Source organism: Lipophrys pholis (genome assembly GCF_963383615.2).
Source record: "Lipophrys pholis genome assembly, chromosome: 17".
Classification (NCBI taxonomy): domain Eukaryota; kingdom Metazoa; phylum Chordata; class Actinopteri; order Blenniiformes; family Blenniidae; genus Lipophrys; species Lipophrys pholis.
Genome location: NC_137643.1, coordinates 13,356,898 through 13,382,657, shown reverse-complemented (window position 1 = coordinate 13,382,657; position 25,760 = coordinate 13,356,898). Strand labels below are relative to the sequence as shown.

The 25,760-nt window shown below is 41.3% G+C and overlaps 1 protein-coding gene across 2 annotated transcripts in view; it reads right to left on the bottom strand.

The window, feature by feature from the left end:
* The window catches only part of vps50 (VPS50 subunit of EARP/GARPII complex), a 90,598-nt gene that overhangs the window by 59,741 nt on the left and 5,097 nt on the right, over positions 1-25,760 (bottom strand). For both annotated transcript variants that reach the window (XM_080484502.1, XM_080484503.1), the window contains exons 3-10: positions 23,529-23,651; positions 22,609-22,680; positions 14,720-14,773; positions 9,600-9,670; positions 8,615-8,732; positions 7,910-7,945; positions 7,409-7,491; positions 828-870 (exon numbers count right to left, since the gene is read on the bottom strand). In XM_080484502.1, coding sequence (XP_080340628.1) covers positions 828-870; positions 7,409-7,491; positions 7,910-7,945; positions 8,615-8,732; positions 9,600-9,670; positions 14,720-14,773; positions 22,609-22,680; positions 23,529-23,651 — 600 coding nt within the window. The remainder of the gene's footprint in view (positions 1-827; positions 871-7,408; positions 7,492-7,909; positions 7,946-8,614; positions 8,733-9,599; positions 9,671-14,719; positions 14,774-22,608; positions 22,681-23,528; positions 23,652-25,760) is intronic.

The window sequence follows — 25,760 nt, the reverse complement described above, 5'->3', positions numbered from 1 at the left end:
TGTGCAGATGTAAAGCTATCACACAAGGCCAAGGGCAGGTAATTGGATGTGGATGTGGGAGTATATATGTGTGTGTGTGTAAGTCTTTGACAAAGAGATGAAAAGAGAGGTATAGAAAGTCCGTGGGAAGCCAGAAAGGACAGGAATGTGTAACAACCCTGACACAATCAGTCAACCTCAAGGTGTGCAGTGGATGTGTGGTGGTAGAGAATATGCAAATCCAGACAAGAGATTTTTTTTTTCCCCTCCAGGCAGTGTGGTAGGAGAAGCACCTGACTGTGAACTGCATGTACGGAAACCCATTAACCCAGGCTGATTTCTGAGATGTGGGACTTTGCTTTGTGTACGCGTTTACCTTTATGATTTGAGCAGATTTTGCATTACTCATTCACTCATTCACGCTGACTGGTAAACAAACAAGCACCTCGGCGAGCACCCATATATGTGTGCACACATGCACGCTGCTTTCCTGTGTCCGGACAGAACTGTGAGTAATTGATCTACTCAAGCGGCGCGGCAGCGGTGTGGAGAAAATTGCTTTGCATACCATTTATCACACGCAAGCATCACGACACAGCAAGAGATGAAACAGATATAATTTACTGCGGCAGCACACACACATTAATGACTTTCTGAAAGTGTCAATATTTGGCAGGCTCAGAATGACAGAACCAAACTATCAAAATGCCAAAATAAAACATAAATTGCTTCATTGGGATGAAAGCTCCTCCAAAATTACAAGCTTAGAAAAACAAAATCTGCTAAAAGTCTTTTCACTGATATTACTCTCCAGTAATGAAATAAGGATGGAAAAGGGAAACACATACCTCTATTTGCTCCAGCGTGTCTTGTAGTTTGGAATTCAACTCACTGTGGAAGAAGAAAAGGGAGATTTTTGACAGTAAATGTAGAGTCAACGCACAATAATTTTGATTTCAGTTTCTTTGGTCCAGGTGAGAAGAATGTAGTGTTTAGCGACATCTACTGATGCGTTTGTCATTGGAGGTATTAGAGGTAACTACAGCTATAGATCGCAAGACAATGAGTGCAAAGCTTGACTTAAAAAGCCAGATATATGTCAAGTCATCTATTGGTAACTCAATCTTTGGTAAGACAACGGATCCTGGGCTGGTCAGCGAATGTGATCGCATAAACAAAGGGTATGGGAGTTAAATTACAGGGAAAATATGCTCGTAAATTATTTCCAATACTCACTCCCTGAACCAGAGACACTCCAGAAATTAATGAATGCTGTAATCTTAAAAGCATTGATTGGTTTTACGAAACCCTTTCAGGATTTCTCAGCGCACACTCAGAGGCACAGCATAATCCATGCGTATTATTTACCTACTAATACTTATTTTGCATTCTAAACAGAATAAGAAACAAACACCAATGAAACTGAAACAATAGGTAGGAAAGTTTTACTCTTCTGATTTTGAAGTGTCCATTCACGGCATGCCTGAGTGTGAGTGTGTGCATCTGGGTGAAGTGCTGTCAGAGACACAAACAGCCTACACATCTCTTCAGCACACTGAGATTTTGCTCCTCTTGGGAAATACTTTCAACTCCAAAGCCGAGAAGCAGCTAAAGAAATTACAAGTATTTTGCTGATCCCCAGACGCCCGACTCCCTCAATTCCCACTCGACTAATCATGCGCTGCACCCATTCATAAACATCCTCAGTTCCACAGTTTCCCCTGCTTGTGTCCCTGCTTTGCTCAGGGTCTTTTTCAGGTCAGCCTGCTCTTATGTTGTGCCTTGTGAGCCTGCAGTCGCTCAAGGGAGAGAGTGTCCTTAGCAAATTGCTAATTAAGCATGTTGGCTTCAGTTGCGGATAGAGAGTGAGGATGGGAAGAAGAAGAAGAGAAACTTCGAGGAGACTGCAGACTGAGGCCACCGTGTAAGAAAAGGAGCATGCATATTACGGCTTGACGCACTGTAACCCTTGTTGTGTCTGCCTGTGTGGGTGTAAACAAGTGAGAGTCAGTTAAGAGACTCTCAAACATTGTTTAAAGGAAGCTGTGAGCACAAAAAAATACAAGGATTTCTAGAATATTAGGAAATGATCTGAACCAGTGTGTGTTCGAGTTTAGCATCCAAGCATGACAAGCCAGTTTAACAACAGGAGGACTTCAATTTGCAGTCTCCATTACTGTATCCGAGTCCAAGGAGGTGATATGTGCCATAGCATTGACAACAGAAGGAATTCTCAGCTACAACATCAGAAGTCAAGTTCTCGTCACCGTCGCGCAGGGAAAACTGACTGGAGACCAAAACAAGAAAATAAGCAACAAAGTTTGAAGGCTGGCTCAACAGCAGGTCAGCGAGCTGATCAATGTCAGCTCCTGGCAAGAGGAGAAACATTTCCAAGGGTCCACAAAGCCGGGCTCAGGTCAGGAGAGAGTGAGACCACGCTTTATACTTCTGGCAGACCTACAGAGGAAGCCCACAGGAGGAGCCGAGGCCAAGGCGAGCTGAGGCATTGTTCATTATAAAACATTGGAGCGTAATGGGAGATAAACAACAAAATAAACAGTATTGGAAAGAGTGCAGGAGAGGAAAAAAATAAATAAATCATCCCACAAGACCTGTGTTTAGGAGTAAAGTGGACTTGGTCACTACAGCATGGCGGACAGCCAACAAAGGGGAACAAACAAGGAAAGTTGGGCAGCACCAGGACTCAACATGGCTCACGACAAACTATGCAAACAGCAGATTCAGAAAGGTTTGGATGACAAAATTAAACTCATCACTCTTATTTCTGATCAGTAAGTAGGATTCTGGAGCTATGACACAGACTAAATTAAATGTATTTCTTTTTCATGAGTATGCTAAAGACATGCAGACGAAGCCTGCACTTACTGCTCGTCCTAATTTGTCCTCTTGAGCAGACATGAAACACTGAGACTAAGCATTGAACAAGAGATGGCCACAATCCCATAGGAACGCAGCAGAAAAGTTAGACATTTGTTCACAAAATAGCATTAGCATGAAATTGATCCACCAAGTGAGCAAAAGGCATTTGCCAACACTATACTGAAGCGCCTATATTTTCCATGTTGTCTCTAAATGGTTTAATCAAAACCAGAGCTGCCATCCTCATTGGCTCTACAACCATTTGGCTGCCAGTCAGTTTTTTACATTACTTGGCACAGTAGCCGACATCCCATCCCCAAAAAATTAAACTAGGTAATTTACCAGTGTATTAGCAAACCGCAGAAGGACTGCAAGAAAAACTGCAGCACAAATTCCATCCATGGCCTCCTGACTGACATTACAAGAACAACGTACCGTGAAGACCGATCTCAAAGCTTTAGAAGAACAGCACAAGAGGCCAATAACAAAGGTCACCTGCCGTGTCCACCCCCTCTATGAGTTACTACAATGTCCAGTTACAGCGCATACTCTGGTGTGTACAGATGCTTCTCCACCCCACACGCTGGCATCCTTCCACCATCAGACAGAATGCATAAATAACAGATGAGGAGAAAAACCTAATTAACAATCTGCTCCCTGCAGGGAATGCGGGGATTGAAATAGAGTTATGCGGTAATCAGGGAGGGGTTGGTTTTTTTTTCCCCTTTCTCTAGCGCTTTTTCAATTATCCCTGGCAATAGGTGTCCGCAGGGCCTCTAGGTAAGTCTCGCCACGGTTTCCGCTTGTTCTCATTTTGCAGTAGTTGTATTAGCCACTGCTACAAGGAAGTATGAGAGGCAATGTGGGGTCAAGGGAAACTAACCAAGTATTGAAACACAGCAAGAAGGAACAAGTGCAGCCACACTTACTCAAGGAAGGGAGCAGAGGAGGCGAGGATGGAGCCAAAAGGCAAGAGGGTAAGAAGGACTATATCCAGCGACGGAGGAGGAAAAGTTGACCATGCCAGACAAACAGAATGTCTTTGCACTTTTCTATAGTGTTGCCATGAATGATTTGTGAGATATCACTGGGGTTATTACTGGGATATCTTTATTATTAATGGCTGACTGTCTAATGCTCATTAAAACCTTTGATGTCTGATTCACTTAAGCAGCTTTCTTTCCACCTATGGTCCGTGGAAATATTTATAGAAATCATTACATTAGAATTACATTGTTAGTTTTATGCCATCTCAGCTCAAAGACTTACACCAGTTAAGAAAGCATTTTACGATCCTTTGGAGTGGCCATTGTTGCTGCAAAGTGTTTATGCAACAACAATAATAGAGTACAATCTTTTTCTAAATATCATTCAAAAGGCCAAAGTAAAAAACAATTCAATCCAAGCATTTGGGAAGGAGATATTGAGGCAGAATAAAGCCGGTTTGCTGCAGAAATCACAATACACTGAAGAAAAATGGTGCTCGTCCTAAAATATACTGCTGCTGCAACAAAGAGCCTGAAATACAAGTACTGATCATCTTCATCCTCTTTTCTTAGCAACCAAGCAGAAACTAAAAAAGTAGTGTCAGGGACAAATTAAAAAAAAAAAAAAAAACGCCAATTGCAACACAGAAATCAACTCAGTGTTAGGTAGTGCAGGTCAGCGCCTCACTTTGAAAAGTGTTTGAGAGTGACACACAGATGAATGCAGGAGGAAGCCCTCTGCACTCCTTCATGCAGATGAACACCCATCACGGACTGAAGTGGAGATGTAGTGGAGCCTCACCTTGAAAAACCCCAAAGATAGTTTGTCTGACAAGTATGAAATGACTACAATTTAATCTGCAGTGGTGGTTTCATGGCAAAAACAAAAAAATATAATCCCCAAAAGAATATGCTTAAAAAGAACTCTGTCACATCTTTATTGGCAGATAAGGCCATTGTTTCCATCTATGAGATGAGCTTTAAAGGGAACGACTCATTAAACACAGGAAACAATATGATTCAGCATGAACTAACTAACGCTGTAAAGAGAAAAAAAACACTCAGAACTTTATGGAATACGAGTTAATATGTTGAGGTCTGATCATCTGGACCAACTGATGCAGATGGACTGAAACAGATGAAGATATTATGTAACTGCTATTTGTTTGACATTTTGTCTCAACAATGTACACATCCATGATGTTGCCAGTTGGTACCACGATCAATATTAGTCAGTTTTTTTATTTACTCGTGTACAAGGCACTGCAAACACTTGCCACTAGTTGGTGCTCCAGCCCCATCAGTCAGAAGTCCACTATGTTAGACGGCAGTTTTAATATCTCACGGTGGAAAATGAAGAGCAATGCCCTTGCAAAACCGGGAACGTTTATCAGTACTTTCATCTAGAAAACGAAAACAAGGGTACCATGCAGGTTGCATCAGGAAAAAACTGACATAATCACCCAACCAGAGCAATGCTCAACCCCATTCAACTGACGCGTCTGGATATTAACCTGCAAACAGCAGCTGCTGCTGCTCGCGATGCTAAACACTGCATAATAGCAGGCGAACATCGGCTAATCTTGATATAGCAACATGATTTGATATAAATAAAAACACTGAAGCATATGATGTTCATGTTTTTTTGGTTTTGAGATTTGTTTTTTTTATCTGAATAACAGTGCTCTTTCTCTTGCCTCTAATTTAGACCAGCAGTGAGTGGGTTATGGTGCTTTTTTGTGTAACCTCACATCTACCTAGTGGCGAGCAGCTTGGGCAGCAGGGCTCCATCTGATTGGCCAAATAGGATGACATGCAGAGCATGAATGCACAATGCATTGATATCATGATAATGATAAATTTGCAATATATTCCTCAACCCTCCTGCTAGTCTGATATGGTTGTTAAAAGTTGCAACTTAAAACTTCAAAGAAAACTGTTCAAAGTGTTGACTGCTTACTCAACATTTTAGCATTTTAAACTAATTGACTCATTTGAATTGAACTTCTGGTTTCGTTGACAGTAAAATTAGTCACCGGAAACATCTCTGGTCACCGTCTACTTGAGAATACATTGTTCATTCTGAAAAGATAAGGAACGTGGACAAAGGAAAGACACGGAGAAAAGCAAACCGTCTTTTGCCATTTAAGTTAAAACTGCATGACAGGATTAAGCACAATTCTAACAGGCTTGCTGAAAGCTCCTTACAGAGAACCATGCGACAGTCATGCCGGGTAGAAAGTGAAAATGTAGAGTATGACGGATCTCTAACCGGTGAACAAATTTACCAAACTATTACAAATAAAACAGTAGTAAGCTGTAGTAGGCTTTCCATTCAGCTGCCATCACCAAAACTATTTATACATCAGAGATGTGTGTCGATAATGCCAGAGAGAGACAGGTATATAATATACAACTACTTTCTTTCATGTTCACACATTTCTACAAGGACAGGTCTGTGATGGTGGGTTTTGACAGTGGTGGCAAATAGTGCGAAGTCTGTTCTACACGCCACCACTCCGGCAAAGGTAATGAGCGTCACTATGTCTCGCAACTCCAGTCATGAGGGTCTGTGAAAACAAAAGTCATACCAACACAAATAAACAGTGTGGGAGGGAGCAGCGTGAAGCTTTTTTTCTGCACCACAACAATGCCCCGTGCATAATATTGAATCAGTGATCACCATTGCACAGCAGCAGATCTGTCACTCAAATGGCAATGTCACAGCAGGGCCGACATGGTTTCTTTTTCTGGTCTTTCTTTCTTTAAGTGATGTCGAGGTTCAGCGTTTTCATTGTTGACGTGACTTTAATATGCATGGCTGTGTTCTAAATATAAATCCTAAACTGTAAAACCACATTTGGAAGCGTAGTAGTGTGGTATAGACACAGTAGCTTTATCTGGATACACATTTCGCTGAACGAAATGAGACTGAACTCGAACAAAAAGGGTTAATAACTGAGCAACACCTTCACCAAATACACTTTACCTAAAAATAATAATAATTTGGATTATCAGCATTAGGATTGTTAGCGTTAGTTAATGTGCTCACATTGTTGTCAAGTTTGCACAAATAACTATTATTATCATGTTATAGTTTTAAAGAAGGTCATCTTCCCGTACAGTCTTTACTAACCCTTCAAGTCGTACTTTTGAATATAAGGAGAGCAGAAAGTCAAACTTTAATGACTGTAATGAAAAACAAAAAAGCAGCAAAACAGCTCTCATTAAAAACATTGTGGATAAGACTATGAACTTTGTTTGTCCAGGTTAAAAGCCCTCTGACAAACTCTGCAGAGGGGAAATGTTTGGATTCGTGTTATTGCTGTCATTTGAAAACAAACCCAAAGGAACAACAAAATAATAAAAAAAGAAATTTAGCTGAAAACTTATGTTTATTTTTATAGGCTGGCCAATTTGAACGTTTTTACTGGCAAAGCAGATCACGTCAGATCATTTTAGATGGCAATAAATCAAGAAATGTTCCATTGAACCCAGAAAATGAAAGCCATGCCATCACCACTTGGATGGAGATGGATGTGGCTGCATCAATCTGCCCGTACCTGATGCAGCTGTAGTGTTTGAAGGTGCTGGCGGCCTTCTGGCATTCCAGACAGAGCTGGATGGCACCTGGATAGTCTTCCTCCTAAATGAGAGGAGATGTAATTTAATGGTTCACGTTAAACAGAAAAGAATATATGTGGTTTAAGGGTAGCCTCTATCTATTTGAAAGTACCACAGTAAAACCTTGCATGATGACAGGTAATGATAGTGCTACATCCGTTTTATGATCCAGGTTCATATAACTATTTTCTTCAAAAGACTTTTACGGCAAAAGATGTCGAGACAGACAATGCTTTTGCTTGAAGGTGAAATCCTTTTTATTTATTCTTAATTTTTTTTTAAACTACAGCTGACCTTCACTTTAGACAGGCATTCATCAGAGCATCGACTGTTTGTGTGGGTTTTGCTTTCAGTGCAGTATTCCTCCTGTTGTCTGACCTTTCCAGTCAATTATGAGCATCTCTGTATGTTTGTTGGCGTGTGCAGCATTATTATCGTACCTCAAGCATCTCGCTGAGTCTTACATCTGTTCTTTGCTGCGAGGGGAGGGGATGAAAAAGGCAAGATATCAAAGCAGCACGAGATAACAAGGAATACATAACATTTAGTGACAACGGGCTCAAAGACAAGTTTTCACACATTTTCCTGCTGTGACAATGTTGTCAACATGTAATGATTACGGTTTGAACAAATGATCAAAACAAATTGGATAATTAATAAAACAGTGTATGTGTAAATCAGCCGAATCTTAATTTAAAATCACTTTTGACGACAAAAAAAACCCAAAGAAACATTGCAATGATAAATGAATTCTTAATCCATTTTCAAACAGCAATGTCTACAGTAACAGTGATCATCCCTTCTTTAAGTAAATCGTAATGCAAGTCAGAAATACATATGAATCAATGTAAAAGTAGTTTTAAAGTTGTACCAAAATCCTTAAAAAGCCAGATTCAACTTAAGCGAAAAAAAGAAGAGCTTTTTAATCCGGGCCTGAATTTTTGTTTCAATTTAATTAAACACGCAACGAAACGAAAGCTCAAACAATCTGCCGAAAAAATTTCGCTTTGGAGCTGAATCAAACAAGAATAATAATTAATTGAAGGCCAGTTTAAGAATCCAATGAAATACTAGGGCACTTGCCATTCACACTGCAGCTAAATGTAATTCAAACACTGAATATTGTCACGTGCACAGTTTGTTACCAGGGTCTTGATGGTCCTCAGAGACTTGAGCAGGCCTGTCAATAGCTGTCGCCTTCTTTGATTGGCCAACAGACCCAGACTGGCTCCGGTGAATCCCTCCTTCGCCACACTCAGTTGTCTAAGTGAAAGAAGTCGATGTGGCGTTCGCAGCCAAATACAATGAGAAGCAGAACACAAAACAGACCGATGTCGCTACGACACCGATTGATATCGATAGTTATAGGAGGTGTTCAGTCAAATATTCAGTCAGATTTCCATGTAAATGCTGGTCTATTGTGTCTTCAACTTTGCACATTCGACTTGGCCTCATTTCAAGATAATACAGGCTTCGAAGCTGCGAGGTGTATGAATTGGTGATGGTGTGTGTGTGTGTGTGTGTGTGTGTGTGTGTGTGTGTGTGTGTGTGTGTGTGTGTGTGTGTGTGTGTGTGTGTGTGTGTGTGTGTGTGTGTGTGTGTGTGTGTGCTGCATTTAGCGAAGTAAATTGCTTGATTTTGGATGTTTCGGAAGTAAAATATCTCACAAAACACAATGGACTGTAACAAGAAACCCTTTTCTTTTTTTCTCAGCTTAATCAGGACTACAGGCAGTAACTGTGCCTAAAGAATCTGAACAATGTGGAATAATGAGTACATATTCATACTGTTTCAGAAATACATCATATATCAAATGCATTGCTTTTAATTTACAAAAAGTAACAGGGCTCAGACCAAATAGACTAAATTGTCTTTCATGGCCAGTTGTGAGATTCATCTACAGACTTCTCTACTCTCTCACCACGTATCAGGTCTCTCTCAGGAAAGTCCCCAAAATTACTTGAAAAGGTAATGCTAGTGAAGTAAATATGGCACTGCAGGGTCCGGCAAAGGTTTCAGGAATACAATGAGATGAAATCATTTGTAAGAAGAGGACTGGCTTGATTAAAACATGTATCCTGATGAGCTATTACAGTTAGTGAATATATGTATGTAACTCGACACTGTTACCTTCGTGCATTAGTGCAAATGACTGCTGCCAGCTGCAGGTTGGTCTGTAACGCGGTCACTCTCTCCAGTTCCTGTGAACAAAAACGAGAGAGTGAAGAAATGTTTAATGAGCAACAGAAAGTAAAATACATGAATAATATGAGTTTTTTTCTTCTTTAAAGCAGTTTTTTTTTTTTTTTTACACATTTGAAACAATTCATTTAGTTGCTGCGACAAACCTTCTAAAATATCCCGTCGCTATGAAACAGCTCAGAACTTGCAAGACGCACAGATGCTGTGAGGCTGGTTCATTTGCTTTACTGTCAGTGAGCTGCGCCTCTAATAATGCCATTTATCGAGCAAATCACTTCCCTACTAAGCACGGCAATGGCATGAAAAGCAATTCTCACAGACACTCCTCTGTGAGCGGCGCCCCGCTGTGAGCAGATAGAAGTTATAGATGACGTTGTTATTGTAAGACATGTTTCATCACTTCCAAAGAGCAGCGCGGCTTGGAAAAAGGACTTTCAAAAGGCAAAATATCTAAGAAAACTTTTTTTTTTCTCTCTTTCAAGCGTTCGGTACCAAGAAGATCAATGGGCACTCTGCTCTGAGACTTTAGCCATTATGCCAGTTCAATGACCTCTGCTGAGAGCAGCCACAGCGACGCACGTCCAGGGGACAAACTGCGTTTTTGTCCGTCATTATTTTCTGGAATAGAAAATGTCATACCCGAGTCAGAGAGCGCTTGGATTGGGATTTTAAATATTACACCAACATTCGGTCTAGATTTGATCGGTAACACCAACTTCAACTGCACATGGAAATTCATTGAAATACATCGAAAATCCAAATTGGACTTTCAGCAGCGAATATGAGATCAACAATCACAATTACTTAACCGTGACCTCGAGAGCTTTAGTTCTGACAAAGACCTCAGGAAGATCCAATAACACTCGCAAAAGGTTTATTCACGTCTCTATCATCTTTCAACAGGACTTTTGAAACAACATCCACACGACACAGTAATAATCCAAAAATGGTTAGTAAAATATTCAACGTAGATTACCTCCATACATTGGTTAACAGTATAAACAGTCGTAAAATTCAATATTACATTGGACTAATTGTCTGACCGAAGCTTTAATTTGATCAATGTCCGAATTATTTTGAATAAAGTAGAGTTAGTAATATTTTCAGTGAGTTTATAGTGGAAAGCCCTGCTGCAACAAGATGACTTACCCCGATAATCAACCAGGGCGGTACTCGTTCTTTCAGTCAAAAAAAAAAAAAAAAAAAAGCTAAACAAATTTACCATGACGTAAAAGAGAAATCTCCCAAAGTTGGTAACCTGAGCAGCGAGCCACCGCCCAATCAGCCTCGCAACACAACTTAGTACCACGATATGATGGAGTGACTCACCCTGCAGCAGCACCAGAAAAGAAGAAACGGCAGATTTTGACACGAGTAAGTGAGTTGATGAGCCAACAACTAACAACAAACTCCAGAAACTGCTTGGGTGGGTTTCCCATATTCTGAAGACGTATTGATGAGGATAATTGGCAACTCTAAAGTCCCCGTTTTTTGTGAATGTGTCTGTGGGTGATTTGCAGTAAGTCAATGTGAGTTAGCCTTGAGATGTACTCCGAGTACGTCCTCTGCCTTTCTCTTCTACTTAAAGCGGTTTTAATGGATGGCTGTTGCCAACTGCAAATCTTTACTCGGTTTAAACTTTATAATGAAGAACTATTCACTGGAGCTAGATCCATCAACGTGTTCACCGGAGAATGGCACAAGTGCACCGAGTTGCAGGAATCAAAGTGCCAAGCGACTGATTTTCTTTGTTTTTTTGTTTTTTATGGGGTGAAAAACGAATCAGTGATCAACACACATGAAACAATGTGGTTCCACTTGGCTGAATTATCTTCTGTTCGCTGTCCTAAAGAAACAAGAACTACTCAATCACAGTTGCAGGGAAATGTTGAGATTCTTGTAAAATATACAGAAACACTCGCACATTCTGTTATGTCAACACATTAAGCTCAAACAATACAAGACCAGTACGGACGCTCAGACCTGTTCAAACAGACACACACGCGCGCGCACACACACACACACACACACAAATGCTCAACAAGATGAGTGTTCACTATATAGCCCGGAGCCCCAATTTGTTGTTACACCGCAGCTCTGAGCTGTCTACACCATCTATAAGCTACACTTAACCTGACAGACCGAGGACCCAATCCGCTTAGGTTGCGTAAGAAAAGATGTAGACGCGAACAGCGGAGGGCTCTTGCAAATAATGAGGCATATTTCAAATCATGGAGAGGTTGTATACTTTGACGTGATAAAAAAAAAAAAAAACAAAAGCAAGCATTTAGTAGATTCATATGAACTTCAGACAGACAAGAGAAACCAGCCATCTCGTGTGATTCCACTACAGTACCAAACTCCTACGTTGTTCACAAATACGGCTCTGGTGTGGGAAGTGAAGGTTAAGGAGGAGTACATGTCCGTCGCAAGGGAGACTTCTTTATTCATATATTCAGAAGAGGTCCTCGCAGTGACCTACCACCACATTGACTATGCACTGGCTCCCCGTTACCATTCCATCTGTACATCCTAATGATGCCATTGTTTGGACGACGTCTTCTCGCTGTGTTGCAATGAAAAGCAAAGAGAAATGGCCTTCAGGACACACAAGTTCAGGCTGCTCCAGCTGAAGGTGACATGCAATGTGTTTATGTCATTACAGTCACATACAATTACCTAAAGTGCATGTGACCACACCTGCACATGTCTGCAGATATTAACCAACCTGTCACATCCATTTTTTGTCAATTTCTGCTTTCCCCAACGACAACGCCTTAAGACCCCGGTGTAATTGGCAGCTATGACCACCAATCTCTGACAAATTACCAATCTCACTGAAAGGAGGAGAGTGGGAATCACAGACAAAGGAACCGGCAGTAACCAGGACGAAGAAGCATTTCCAGAGGAAAATAATGGAATCCCAGTCTAAGTCCATTCTTTTTCAATGGTGCTGAATGACCTGGTCAGGGCTTTGTGGCGCAGGTTCATTACAGCCTGATTTCTATAGCACGTCCTCCGACAGGTTTCAGGGCAATGTAGTGTGGCCACTCAATCTTAAACTGTCTCCTCTAAAAATGAGGTGACAAGAGGTCCGCTGTTAGACATCACCTCACTGCTTCACTAAAATAAAGTTCAATCTGTCTACTTGAAAAAAAACTTGACATGTAGAAATTTGAAAAATATGGCTGCAAATTCAAACAAACTGTGATTGTGGCTGTGGCCTTTGTGTCACCTTCCTGCATGAGGAAGCCCAATCGCACCACGGAGTGCAAGCAGAGTCCAAGTTTCGCTAGAGGGCAAAGAGGTTAGTCACTGTACAACCATGAATGACAAAGGACGCCTAGTAGCACACTATTGTACGCACTGAGGCATGAGTATATGTGTCTGTGCAATTTATGTGTCTACTGATCTGCACATGTGCACTAGGGGGGGAAGTGTCATTACACATTGTGGTGGGGGGCTTCTGTGTGAGCGAGGACAAGAAAATCTATATAAAGAAAGATGTTCATGAAGATAGGGTGGAAAAGATATCCCTTGTGTGGTCACATTTTCATGATTTATATCAAAGATATGTACAGATTAAGAAAAGAGCACCAACAAACGAATATCCTGAACTTCTTGGGCTGTCTTTCATACTGAAAAGATAAAATGTCTTGCTGTCTTCTCTCTCATGGTGACATTGGCAGAGCGGATGTAGAAAATGAAGTGGGGCATGTGGAGACTGAAAGTAGTTCTGAAATGCTTCAATGGAAATGCCCCTCCGAGATCCCCGGCAATGTCTGCTAATAAGCCTCACTGTCTTCTCATCTTGGCCGTCACAAAGAGGTTTGTAGAAATAATGACCAATTTACTATTCAAAGATTGACCCTATTGACTGACCCTCAACAATGGAAGTGATCGCGCGACCATTTCATCCATCTACCTTCCATACCTGCGTTATCCAGCGTAAGGTCATTTGGGCTCAAGCCAATCCCAGCTGACATTGAGAGAGCTGACATTGAGAGAACACACCCCACACAGGTCATCAATTTCACTGTTTCATCACATACTGAAGTTGTTTGAGATGCCAGTGATCAGCTGGGTGCTTCCTAGATCACACCTTTAAATTCAAATTTATTATGGTCCAACAAACTTCAGAGCTCAAGTTTAATTTGCAGCTTATGAAAACCTGTGCCAGGGGAAAGCACTAAACGCATAAAACTAGTCTAAGTTTTGAAATAGGAATACTCCTACTGCTTTTAGTAAGTCTTATTTATGGTACCGGTTGATTAATGATACATTATAAAGAATGAACGTGGTGCTCATTAGCAGGGTGCTATTCTGTTACAGAAATCCCTTTTAAGATAGAAGATTGAGAAATGTGTAGGTTTTTGGCGAATATAATGTTTTACAACATATTCCATCATTAGTAGTTTTAAAAGAGATGCCGTCTCATAAATCCAGTGTGGTCTGTCACAATGCCCATGTGAAAAGTGAAAACAAGGGAGCATGAAGTCTGTGTCACAAAAAAATGGCACAGCCGCACTGGGGCAATAACGGTGATTTACACTGACTTTAAAATAAAGGATTGCAATATCCTTACATAACCCTCTGGGGTTTGGCATTTCTGTGAATGCCCTATAAAAGAGGAGAGAGAGCTGGCCATCAGGTGGGTGAGCTGATGATGTTTTTAAGTTGCTGCACAGCAGCATCTGCTCGAGTCTCTTCAGGTAACTGCTAAATCATACTGCAATCAAAGGATGGGGTTACGGGACTTGCATCTAATTCACAACACCAATAAAAAACTAAGTTACTGCTTACTGCTCCCTTCTTTATTCCCCACGGATGGAGTTTAATTTCTTATTAACATGGTGAGCAGAATTAGAACCTCGTGTTGTCAGCACTCCACAGAAGCAGGTCTACTGAGACCCCGATAGCATCAAAACAGCCTGATGTCATTAGGTGTCATACGATGAAATTTTTTTTAAAAAGTGCTGTGTCTTTGAATTCAATATAAGCAACAAACATTATTTTTGGAAGGGTTCAAAATAAGTGGATTGGCTTACCTTGACATAAGAAGGCTGTTTCTCCAGAATGAGATCTGCAACCTTTTTAGAGACCTAGATGACAAAGAATGGACAGAGAAAGAAAGAGGGAGACGTTAGCAACGGTTTTAAACAAAAAAAACAAAGAGATTAAAGATATTTTGGTCTTCTTCCCAAATGTAGGATCACAGAAACAGTTCAGTCAAGAGTAATCCTGCTATTGAGGAAGGGAGGAGAACAGCATTAAGTCAAGTCTGCATCCGAGGCACAATGCCGCTAAAGCCTTTTAATGGCGTGTCTCATTTTCTTGACTTTATTTCATTCAGTGTCTTTCTCAAAAGTGTTACTCTCACTTCTAAAAGATAAGTCTCTGTTCTCTGTGTTCCCTTTGTGTTTTGTGCCCCTTTACTGATTTGATTCACGGTGAAGGTGAAATTGTAATTATTTAAAGAGCTGGTGCCCTGCCGGTGGCGTAAAGCACTAAAGCACTCGCAATGGTCGTGAGATCAGTGTGACCCTTCTGCCATGTGGGATGTCCACCGCTGCTTTTAGCAGACGAGAAAAAAAAACAAAAAAACACAGAGGGTCAGCGGAAATTGAATGAACTGTGGTTTCATCTGCTTCGAAGGACCATACATACAAACAAGGCCACCGAGGAACAAAGACAGCTGGGTGCACCCGTACTAATCACCCGAGTTAAAACAAAGATATTTCAAGTAGTAGTAGGACTGCACTCGTGGGGCCATTGCTATCAATACAATGGCCCCACTGTATGGCTCTTTGTATGAACTTTTTTGATATTATATTGATATATAGTGTTTAGAAACCGAGATATGGAAGATATTACATAATAACATAAACTGTCAATTTGATAGACTTGACAGTTGAGGGAACATTGTATTCCTTTAAAACTGAGTGAAGAGCCCGTTTCAACGTCGTTAAAATTAGAACCTTTGTATGTTTATGACAATGAGCTTGTCCACTTTGGTCCATTGGTTGAAGTCTTAAAATCATTGGCCTTAGCTGGTTATGGTAAAAAAATAAAAAATAAAAATAGAAGCACAACGGAAGACATTTGAGAATGACTACTCAAAGTTATTGTGATTATGATAACCAAGGATGGTTCCCTATTGAGAAGATAGAATGAACCATCTCTCTCCCACTCAGTGAGTTTTACCTTTATGTCACGACAGCACAATTAATAACAATACACACCACTACTTTCACACACCGAGTGGAGTTTGATGGCATTTGCATAAAAACTAAAAATTGAGTGTATTCAAAGCAGTAAGACGGCGTACATATGCAGTGGATGAAACCAGGGGAGGGGATTTCAACATATGTTACGTATACGTGGCAGACAACAGCCAAGAGGAACAGACAGAGGAGGAACTGTTCATTCCACAGGGGCGAGTTTGTGTCTTTTCTTTCAACATTCAAATGTATGAGAAACGGCATTGTCACACAGAAATTTTTTTTTATGATAAATCAGTCATCGGACCAAGTGTGAGAAAAAGCAGAAGAGCATACAGAAAACAAGAGGAATTCACAATATGGCATCCCTCATCGACTTTCCCAGTCTTCTACAAACCGGCTCAAAATAATGCCATAACGCCACCTATTGGCACCCCACTCATTTTACCATCCAGCACTTTTCAAACGTGCAAGATTTGAAGTATATAAACCAAAAACATCTGTGATTACCCCCCGGAAAAAAAAACACCACAGGCACAAGGCCATAAGCATTAACTCGAAGCATGTCTTCACACAACACAAATGGAGGCTGATTGTGTACTGACAGGGCGACGAAGCAAGAAGAGTGCATGTCATATCTAACAGATGGAATAAATACTGATCAAGATTTGTGAAGGACAATAAACAATAACAGACCCACACACGGCATGAAAACCTTTTATGCACATGGAGGGAAATGGGGGGAAAAAAGTGGAATAAGAGGGAAGTCAAGAAAAGGAAAACATTTGACGAAGACTTGACTCTACCTCCGCCACACATCATCTATTAGTTCAAGAGAAGACTTAGAAACGGAAGGACTGCTGAGAGAGCAAATATAGATTTAGATGTGGGCGGGCCAGTTTACCCCAATGTGAAAACATAGCGGTTTCACTGGTGATGGGAGGAACCAGGCTATATCGAAGTAAGAATTAACTTAGAATTAAAGACGGGCATGTTCATTTGAATCCTAATTTCAGTGAAGTAATTTTACACAAAATGTTGTGGTTCTCAGAACGATCATAGTCGTCTGACAACAAAGTATATTTAGAAAAAGATTGACAAGCGTCAATATAATAAGAAATAACTGAAATAAACTAAAATAATCAAATCGTGCCAATATAGCTATTGGATTAAAAAATGGTCATAGTGAAATCTATTAAACAGTAATAACCTTCTTGAGCGGACTGATTCTCACTGAAGAATTAACAACTAAACTGTCCACGTCTCGCTCAGCAGGATATAAACTACAATCAGATTGAGGTGGAGGCAGTCATAAGCCCTGAGGTTCAAGTAGAACTGTTTATCTAAAGAAACACTGCACCTTGCTGTGGTGAACAAAATGAAGATTTCCTTCAGGATGCTTAGTTTCTCTAATGTCTTCATTTGTGAAACACATTTCTAAAACGTTGTGCTTTCTTGCCTCTAAGCAAACAGTAATAATTGCATCCACACCCCAGCTTTGAAGCCATTCTGTTTGCGTGCGCTGTATTCTGTCGTGCTTGTATTCTCACACTCAAACATGAGGAGGAAGCCTGAAGCCAGGCAAGGTTTAGGCATAAATTGCATAAGAATCACTCACATTAAAAAAAATAAAGAAGCGAGCAGAGGGACAGAATTCATTACTGCTGCAGGAAGGAGACTCTTCTCCAGCTTTCAAGTTTCATTAAAAATTTAATGTGTTCATTCATATTACCAACATCGCCTCTGCCGACGTGGGAGCGGAAATTCCTAAAAAGAATATCCCTTTTTTGGTAAATGGAGGAGTGTAATTCATAAGCCAGCCCCAAAAATGTATAAAGGTCAGCCTTTTATGAATCATCGACTATATCACTTCAAGTCTTTTTGGTCACAGCTCATAAAAAAAACAACTAAAAAAAACAAGCATCTCAAAATATTACTGCATTTCATAAAATGTCAAAAAACATGGAGAAAAGTAAACCTCCTTAAAAAAGTACCTGGCTTTGAGGTAGTTTTTAAATGAAAAGACGAATGCAGCAAAGCATAGAGTCTTTCCGCCTGAGGCACTGCTGAGGTGATATGGAAGCCTGGGTTGCTTTGATAGCAGCCGTCAGCTCATCTGTATAATGACTCTCAAGTCTCTCATCTTCGCCTTGATAATAGACCTTCTCTCTTTGGGGTTTAGCTGTGAGGAGTTGGCCAATCAACCAACAGCTCCTTCATCAGGCTATTGGGTTTTGCCACCGCCGTTTATCCCCAATCCCATGTTCTGTACATATGGACCTTATCAGGTCACGTACAGGGTTTCACCACCTCTTCCAATCAGATTGTGGCTTCAATTAGATAGAAATAATCTATTCAGAGAGGAGTGGTTAGATAATGTGATTTTAATTGGCCGGTTGATTTATTCGGATTTATTCTGTTCATCAATGGCAGTAAGTAGAAAAATGACTTCGATCACCATTAATGATGATCCAGTTCTTCTTCTCCTTAGCACAGGCGAGACTCTTGTGAGTCTGGTTCAGGAATGTTTTCACACTGTAAATTTAACACTTTTACATGCCATTATCAGGTGTGTGTGTGTGTGTGTGTGTGTGTGTGTGTGTGTGTGTGTGTGTGTTCTTGATGCCCTGACTCCATCCTCACTCCACTCCTTATGAAGTTCTTCCACTTGACAGTCTTCTCCAGGTCGTGGTTACCTGCTGGTTGTGCACCTCTTCCTCCCACACCTCATCCCACTCAATGTTCCATGAATCTGCTTTGACTGGACACTCTGAACAGCAACAAGGATCCTATGGGGCTTACCCTTTCTGTGGAGGCTGTCGGCATCATCTGGACATCTAACAAGTGTTTGTCACGATCGCAGTAGCGTGCGCAAAGATATATACGAGGTGTTGAAATTAAACGTATTTCCGAGAGATATTATATGTTGAGATGGTTTTAATCCATCAAGATTGAGAAACTCTCTTATAACAATTCCTGAAAAATTAAATGTTTGTCTAAAATACACAAAGTTGTTGGTTTTGAATGTTTAATTTCGTATATATTCAGAGTTATTGTGTTGTTTTAATATTTTTATCTAGGCGTGTCAATGGTGGCAGCAGTTGGATATATTTTTTATTTTTATTAGATTTTTTAAATTTTTTTATTAAGATTTGGAAAAAGTCCTCAAAAATATGGTAAAGGCGTTTGGTTCACATGAATTCAAGCTTTTTAACATGCCAGTGTTACACTGAGAATTACAGCAAAAACAACATGCTTCTCTGGACCGTTTTTCGCACGGGCCAAAGTCTACCAGCATGAAACAGGCAATTAGCCTCGAGATGAGCCTCTGCCACGCTTGCGTCAAAGATGCCAATTAAGCTTGGATACGGCAGAAGAGCGACCGGGCAGCGGTGCCGCTTTCTTCAAAACCACAGGTCCGTTCCATTCGACTGCAGATTATTCAGATAACAATGCAAGTCAACCCACCCGCTGATAAACATACGCCCGCAGACAGCAGGGGTGAGGACAGAATGTAAATAGGGGTACGAGCACATATGGTACAGTACACGTGGAGCATCATTGTATGTTTCTCACATTCATCTCATGAACTCAAGTCCCTGCCAGCCCATACGCCTACAGAGAGCCGCTTTACACCACGACAAATGACGTTAAAGAGAAGACGTGAGGTGACAGTCGATATCGTCATCTACCAGAAGGACAGACGGCCCTACACCGGGAAACTGAAGGCACACTTCTTGATTCTAAGGGCCATGGACATGAGACTGTGTCAGTGTGTATGAAGTCAAATGAATAAAAAAGAAATATGACAATTCCACTGCCTCTTCAAGCCTTGATCTATTACCATATCTCCATCTTCATCCAGCACCTCATTGGCAATGGTTAAAAATCACATTGATTTTGTTTGCCAAACAAATCTTTTAACACGCCAGAGAGACCCAAACCAAAACAGGAATCAATCAAACGGCCTCCCTGTGGTTGCAGCAGTGCTGCTTTGCAGAAACCAAAACAACACATTTATTCCAACCTCATTTAATCAGTGGAAAAGCGTCTGTTTTTGGGGGCAGGTTTAGGACGAGTGCAGGGCAGAAGGTAGTGTGTTTAAAGAGCCACATACCCAGACAGAGATGAGTGTGGCTGTATTTGTATTTATAATAACAGTAGATTAAGGAAAGCAATATTCAAAAATAACAAGTGTAGTCACTCATAACTTTAGATAAGACAAGGCAGCGGAAGATAAAATAAAAACAGCTTGATGTAAGCGCCTTTAAAAAGGCGCCATATAATGAAACATTCTACAAAACAGCCGGACAATATTACAAACAGGTTGGGAGAGTCTCATATGGAGACAGGGCCACAGGTTTGCGTTGATAAGCTTGCCGAGAAACTAAGCTGCACATTTTCCGTCCGATAGCACACTGGACCAATTACCCTGGCTATTCCCACACGGTGCCTGCAGGCTGACAGCCAAAAGGAGAAGGGAGGAGAGACAGAAGATGTGAGCGTGAGTCTGTGTACTCTGTGGCTGTACCAACACGCGGGTCTTCCCATGCCACAGGGCAAAAAAGTCTGGAGCGTCGTCTCAACTGCGAAAAAACAAAAACTGTCAAGACAAGGACGTGGCGGGGGAAGCAAAGAAAAGTGTGGTGGCGGTGTAATGGACTGGCCCGACAATAAAGAAGAACGATGCAGAATTTCAAAGCTTTGATCTGAATGAGAAAAAAACTTTTCTGCGATTTCTTTTCTCAACGTATCATCATTTTCAACTACAATTTATACAACTACAATGTGAGCCTGCTTCAAAGCATTTTCATAAACTTTTCAGGATAAGCAACTAAAATGGTGAGTGAAGTCAGCGGAGGTGTCCAAGGACTATAAAAAAAAACCAAAACAAACAATTTCCGGTAACAATTGGCGAGACTTTCAGATTTGTTTTAAACTTGTGTTGACAGTTTTTACATTTTCTCTTTATAATCATAATAAACCACAATTGTCAAAACATCTCTTAACCAAAGACCCCCCCCAGCCAGTTTATTTCTCTGCAAGACCCCACTTGTTCTGACTTTTGAAAATAGGAATTTGTGACTGATGTCAAACCAAACAACCAAATGGCTCGAGATCAATTAGAGCTTGTGTGAAATCTTTCATCCAGACCATGTTGTCTTCATCAGATACTTGGTTCATCGGCCAATATAAAGTAATCACATCACCTTGTCTCCTTTTTCACACATGAAACCATGGTCAATATAATTAGATTTCTTTTTCCTAAATAAGAATTTCCACACAAACTCTTCTAAATTGGCCAATTCAGCCACCAATGACTCTGTGGGTCTCCAAAATAATGGCAATTCATCAAATTATTATAGCGTAAAATATATGTGAGCATAAATATTCACCCCATTTAAAATGACTGAGATAATTCAAGAAAGGTCCAGCGAGTTGATGTCAGCAGTGTTACAATTAGAGTGTGTGAAGTGATTGAAACACCTTTGTCTGGGACTTTCCGTCTCTGGTTCATTGGTATTCATTCCTTCTACTATATGAAGACAAAACACCACTCAAAGAAACTCACAGAAAAGATCAATCAAACTTATATGTCAGAGATGGCTATAAAAAGACTTTCAACTCACTGAACATCTAATGGAGTTTTGTCAAATTTGTCGATGAGAAATGGAAGAATTTTGACACCTGATTAAATCTGCCTGCTGGTTGTCTCCAAGGAGGAATGCAAGGAGAAGAGTGAGAGTGGCAAGCAACACATCTATAACCGGTCTGGAGGACTTAATCGCTGGAATTCGTTCAAAAACATGTGAAAGTCTCCTGGGTCAATTGGAAGAAGGTTCTTTGGTGTTACGGGACAAACTTTTGAGCTTTTTCAGCCCTCACACTGGACGCTAATGTTTGGTGAACAGCAAAGACTCTCAGTACACCTCTTCTCCATCAGGAAGCATGGTGGAGGCAGCATCATGCTTTGTGGATGCTTCTCAGCAGCAGGCCATGGAAAGCTTGTAAAGGTAAAGGGGAACGTAAAAGCAGAAAAAATATTGGCAATTCCTGGAGGGTGATCTGACAGCCTGCAGGAGAACTACACCTTGGGACAAGATTTATTTAACAAAAAGACAATGAGCCCAAGAAGCACAGAGCAGAATCTACACAGAGATGGTTCTTAAAGTGTTTTACACTTCCAGCCACATTCATAAACAGTAACGGCTGCAACACACTTTGGGAGCAATTTGTGTTTTGCTCACTTTGCCATATGGACATGGAGAGAGAGAGGAGTTTCATCCATCATCTCCCTGCAACTGCAGGACGATCAACTGAGTCCCAAGTAACTGGCATTACTTTGTAAGAATCTTTCATTCAATATTAAAGGTTTTCTTGCAAATTCAAAATATAAAGCCAAACTATGTTCATCATGATTCCATGCACTATTCCATGATGGTACATTGTATTTCTATGGCATCCAAAACCAAATGCAGATAAAAACCAAAACATTACAGCCAAACAGCATGAGTGACAGACAAGACTGCTAATAAATAAACAAGACAAATTTTATCAAAACTACAAAAATAGGGTCAAGAATGATAAAGACAGAAACACACATTTTAATTCCTGAGTGACAATGAATCATCCTGCCGTGGTACAACACCACAGTGTGCTTATACAGTAAGCCTGTATGCATGCGCCTATGAGTGACAGGACAGGAAGATACTTGCCGCCGCTTGTTGTCTTTTGAGCTTATCTCTGTACTCCTCCAGCTCCTGCAGATTCAGCTCAGGTGGGAGTTTCTGTAATCACAGGCACAGAAATTTAATGACAGTGCCTCCTCCTACACAGTTGATGAAATCCAGAACTTCTGCATCTCAGCACAACGTCGTAGACCAATTTTGCTTGTGTACAGCTGCTTGCGGCTTCGTAACAAATACGAGATTCGAGATTATAAATCATTTCTGACTAGGTGCCAAATCTAAAAATCATTCTCTTCTTAGTAACATGATTTTTCGAAGCTACATCACCATTAATTAAATGAAGAGCGACGACTGGCCTTACCGTGCATGTGCTCTTTCCCCCTTCGAAAAACAAAGAAGTCTTTCCTCAATAAATACACCTTCCCAGATCATACGTCAGATTAGTAGAGAGTAGAGTATGTTATTAAGTAAACAGCAAACAAACTCTTACGTGGGAAAGAAGATATTACAAATCCATGGCCCAGAGGATGATAGGTAATTACTTTCCCCTTGACTGAGAGTCTCATTTCAGATGGTGTAGCAATACCAAGATAAATCTAATGAGATTTCACACCCTTCTTCTGTTGAGCGGATGCAATCCATCAATCCAGACGTCAATGGTATGCATGCGGTTCAGCAGAAGCGCAAGAGGCAGCAACTCAGGTGAGAAAAAGCTTCATTTGTACAAGTCAGGGAGGGTTCAAAAGGCAATAAACCATATTTATTCATATTAGCAATGCAATATTGCCGTTATCGAAGTTACTGAGATGTGGTGAGTTTGATGGGATTATCATTTAAAGGAGAGACTGGGCGTGGGAAGTCGGAGTGAGTGCCTTATCGTTTTACAAGTGAGTGGCGCTCATTCAGTCGGTAGCACAAGCGGTGAAATTCAGGCAGTAGTATCTGACCTCCAGTTCGTGCTGCACCATATCGAAGGAGTCGTTTGAGAAGTAGACCTCCTCAATGCTGTCAATGATTTCCTGCTCCGCCTGGGGGTCGATGGGCTGCTCCCTCAGCTCCCGCAACTCCTCCTGACAGGACGGCCGGGCCAGCGAAGACGGACAGAGACAAAAAGAGAAAAAGACGATCAGAACACGTCCTTGACACAAGTACTGGAAAGTCCCAGACACAGTGGGCCATTGAGAGAAATGAGGTCAAACCAGAGATTCACATCATATCCAAGTATCAAAAGCAAAAATCTCAAATATAATTATTGAGAGAATCATATAGAGAAATAAAATTGCCAACGGTCCCGCAGGAAATCACAATAAAAGGGGGATGGATGGGGCTGGATAAACAACAGCTATGGAGGAAAAAGGACAAAAGCAGAGTATGAAGGACAAATTGAGAGCAGGTCAGGAAAAAGAAAAATGCAGACCAAGGCATTAGGCAAAGAAGAGAGGTGTGGGTGTAGTGCTCATCACTGAGTTTGGGAAAAGATTGCAGCTTGTTTCGTTGGGCAGCTGTCAGGGGGGATGGCAGGCAGCCATGAGCAGAAAGAGATGATGATGTGAATGAACGAAAAAAAAAAAGGGGGGGGGATTTCTCTTCTGAGAATCTCTGTGCAACATCAGAGCATCATCGATTAACATGCTGTGCATCCGTCGAGGCTTATTGCTGCAGAGAGTCTTTTAGTTGAAGGGTTTTAAGCCCACACTCCCTCCTGTCTGCCTTAATGAGCTGAGCTAGGATCACATGTCAATACAAGTGTGTGTGTGTGTGTGTGTGTGTGTGTGTGTGTGTGTGTGTGTGTGTGTGTGTGTGTGTGTGTGTGCGCGACTGTAATTTTGCATCATGCAGGGAAAAGTTGTGAAAGAAGTAAGTGAAGGTATAAAAACAAAATTGAGACTACTGCCTGAATCCCTCCCTATCATTTGTATTTTATTTCAACATCTTGTAGGTAAATGGATGTTTTAACAGGTCACCCTGGGTATGAGTAAAAATACTAAACATTTCAAGCGTTAATGCTGGTTCAAACTTTTAGCTTGCGTGGGACATCAGCACATTAAAGCATACCGGCACTAAAAATAGGGCACAGGCTTAGGAAGGAAGCAATCATGGATAGATGAGGAATGATGGGATAAATGGAGTCTTTACGGCTCCATATGCATTCAGACTGCATTAAATAAACACTGTCACCAGATAGCAGACACTGATCAAGGAAACCTTGTTACACACCTGCCTAACCACAACTATTCTCCCGGCTACTATCAGCGAGAGGCGTGCATCAAGGCAATGAAGTGTGCCATCCAAGTAACTAAATCTGCTACTGTAGGTGACAGTCTGTCTCGCTGAGTGACGTTTACACGAGGCTATGCTGCAGTGAGTGACTATTAAGTTCACCCGGTAAAATATAGCTTCATCTAATTCAATTACATACACACGATCTCTTTAATGTCATATATAATGACTGTACAAGGCAATTGGGAAGGCTGAATGGAAGCATTAAAATGTGCTTATTGCGAGCGCTTGTGCATGCACCCACAAGGCAGAGGTTTTCAGGCAAGTGTGCATATTACTGTGTTGGAATCAGGTAAAGGAGCAAGGAGGAAGGAGGAGGAGGAGGAGGAGGAGGAGGAGGAGGAGGAGGAGGAGGAGGAGCAGCAGTGGCAGCAGCAGCAGCGGCGGCGGCAGCAACAGCGGCAGCAGCGGCGGCAGCAGCAGCAGCAGCAGCAGCAGCAGCAGCCCCGCCCCAGGGGAAATGTGTGGGAGAGCGCGTGAGATTGAAAAGGAGGGTTGGAGGTAGGAGATCACGCTCCGCTATCAAAAAGGTAGGTGGGAAATGAGCTCAAATGAGAGAGAAAGTGAAAAAAAAAAAAAGAGAGAGGGGAAGAGGAGGGGAGGGGGTGCGCTGGATGACTCATTGGTAGGGAAAGTTACAGCAAAAAGAGAAAGACAGAAGAGTGAGCATTACAACACACAATGGTGTGTCTCCTGCAAAACTCTGCAAAATTAATTTCCACTGTGTGGCTGCATTTCTCCACAGACTCCCACTCGCCATGACGTGAAAAAAGCCAAACATCTTTAAGTGGATGGCTCTTTGCGGGACCACCGGGGGTTAAATAATTCCCTGCTGATCCCCGCTGCTGTGCTGGCTCAAAACACAACTGACGTCCACCCACACCACCCACACCACCCAC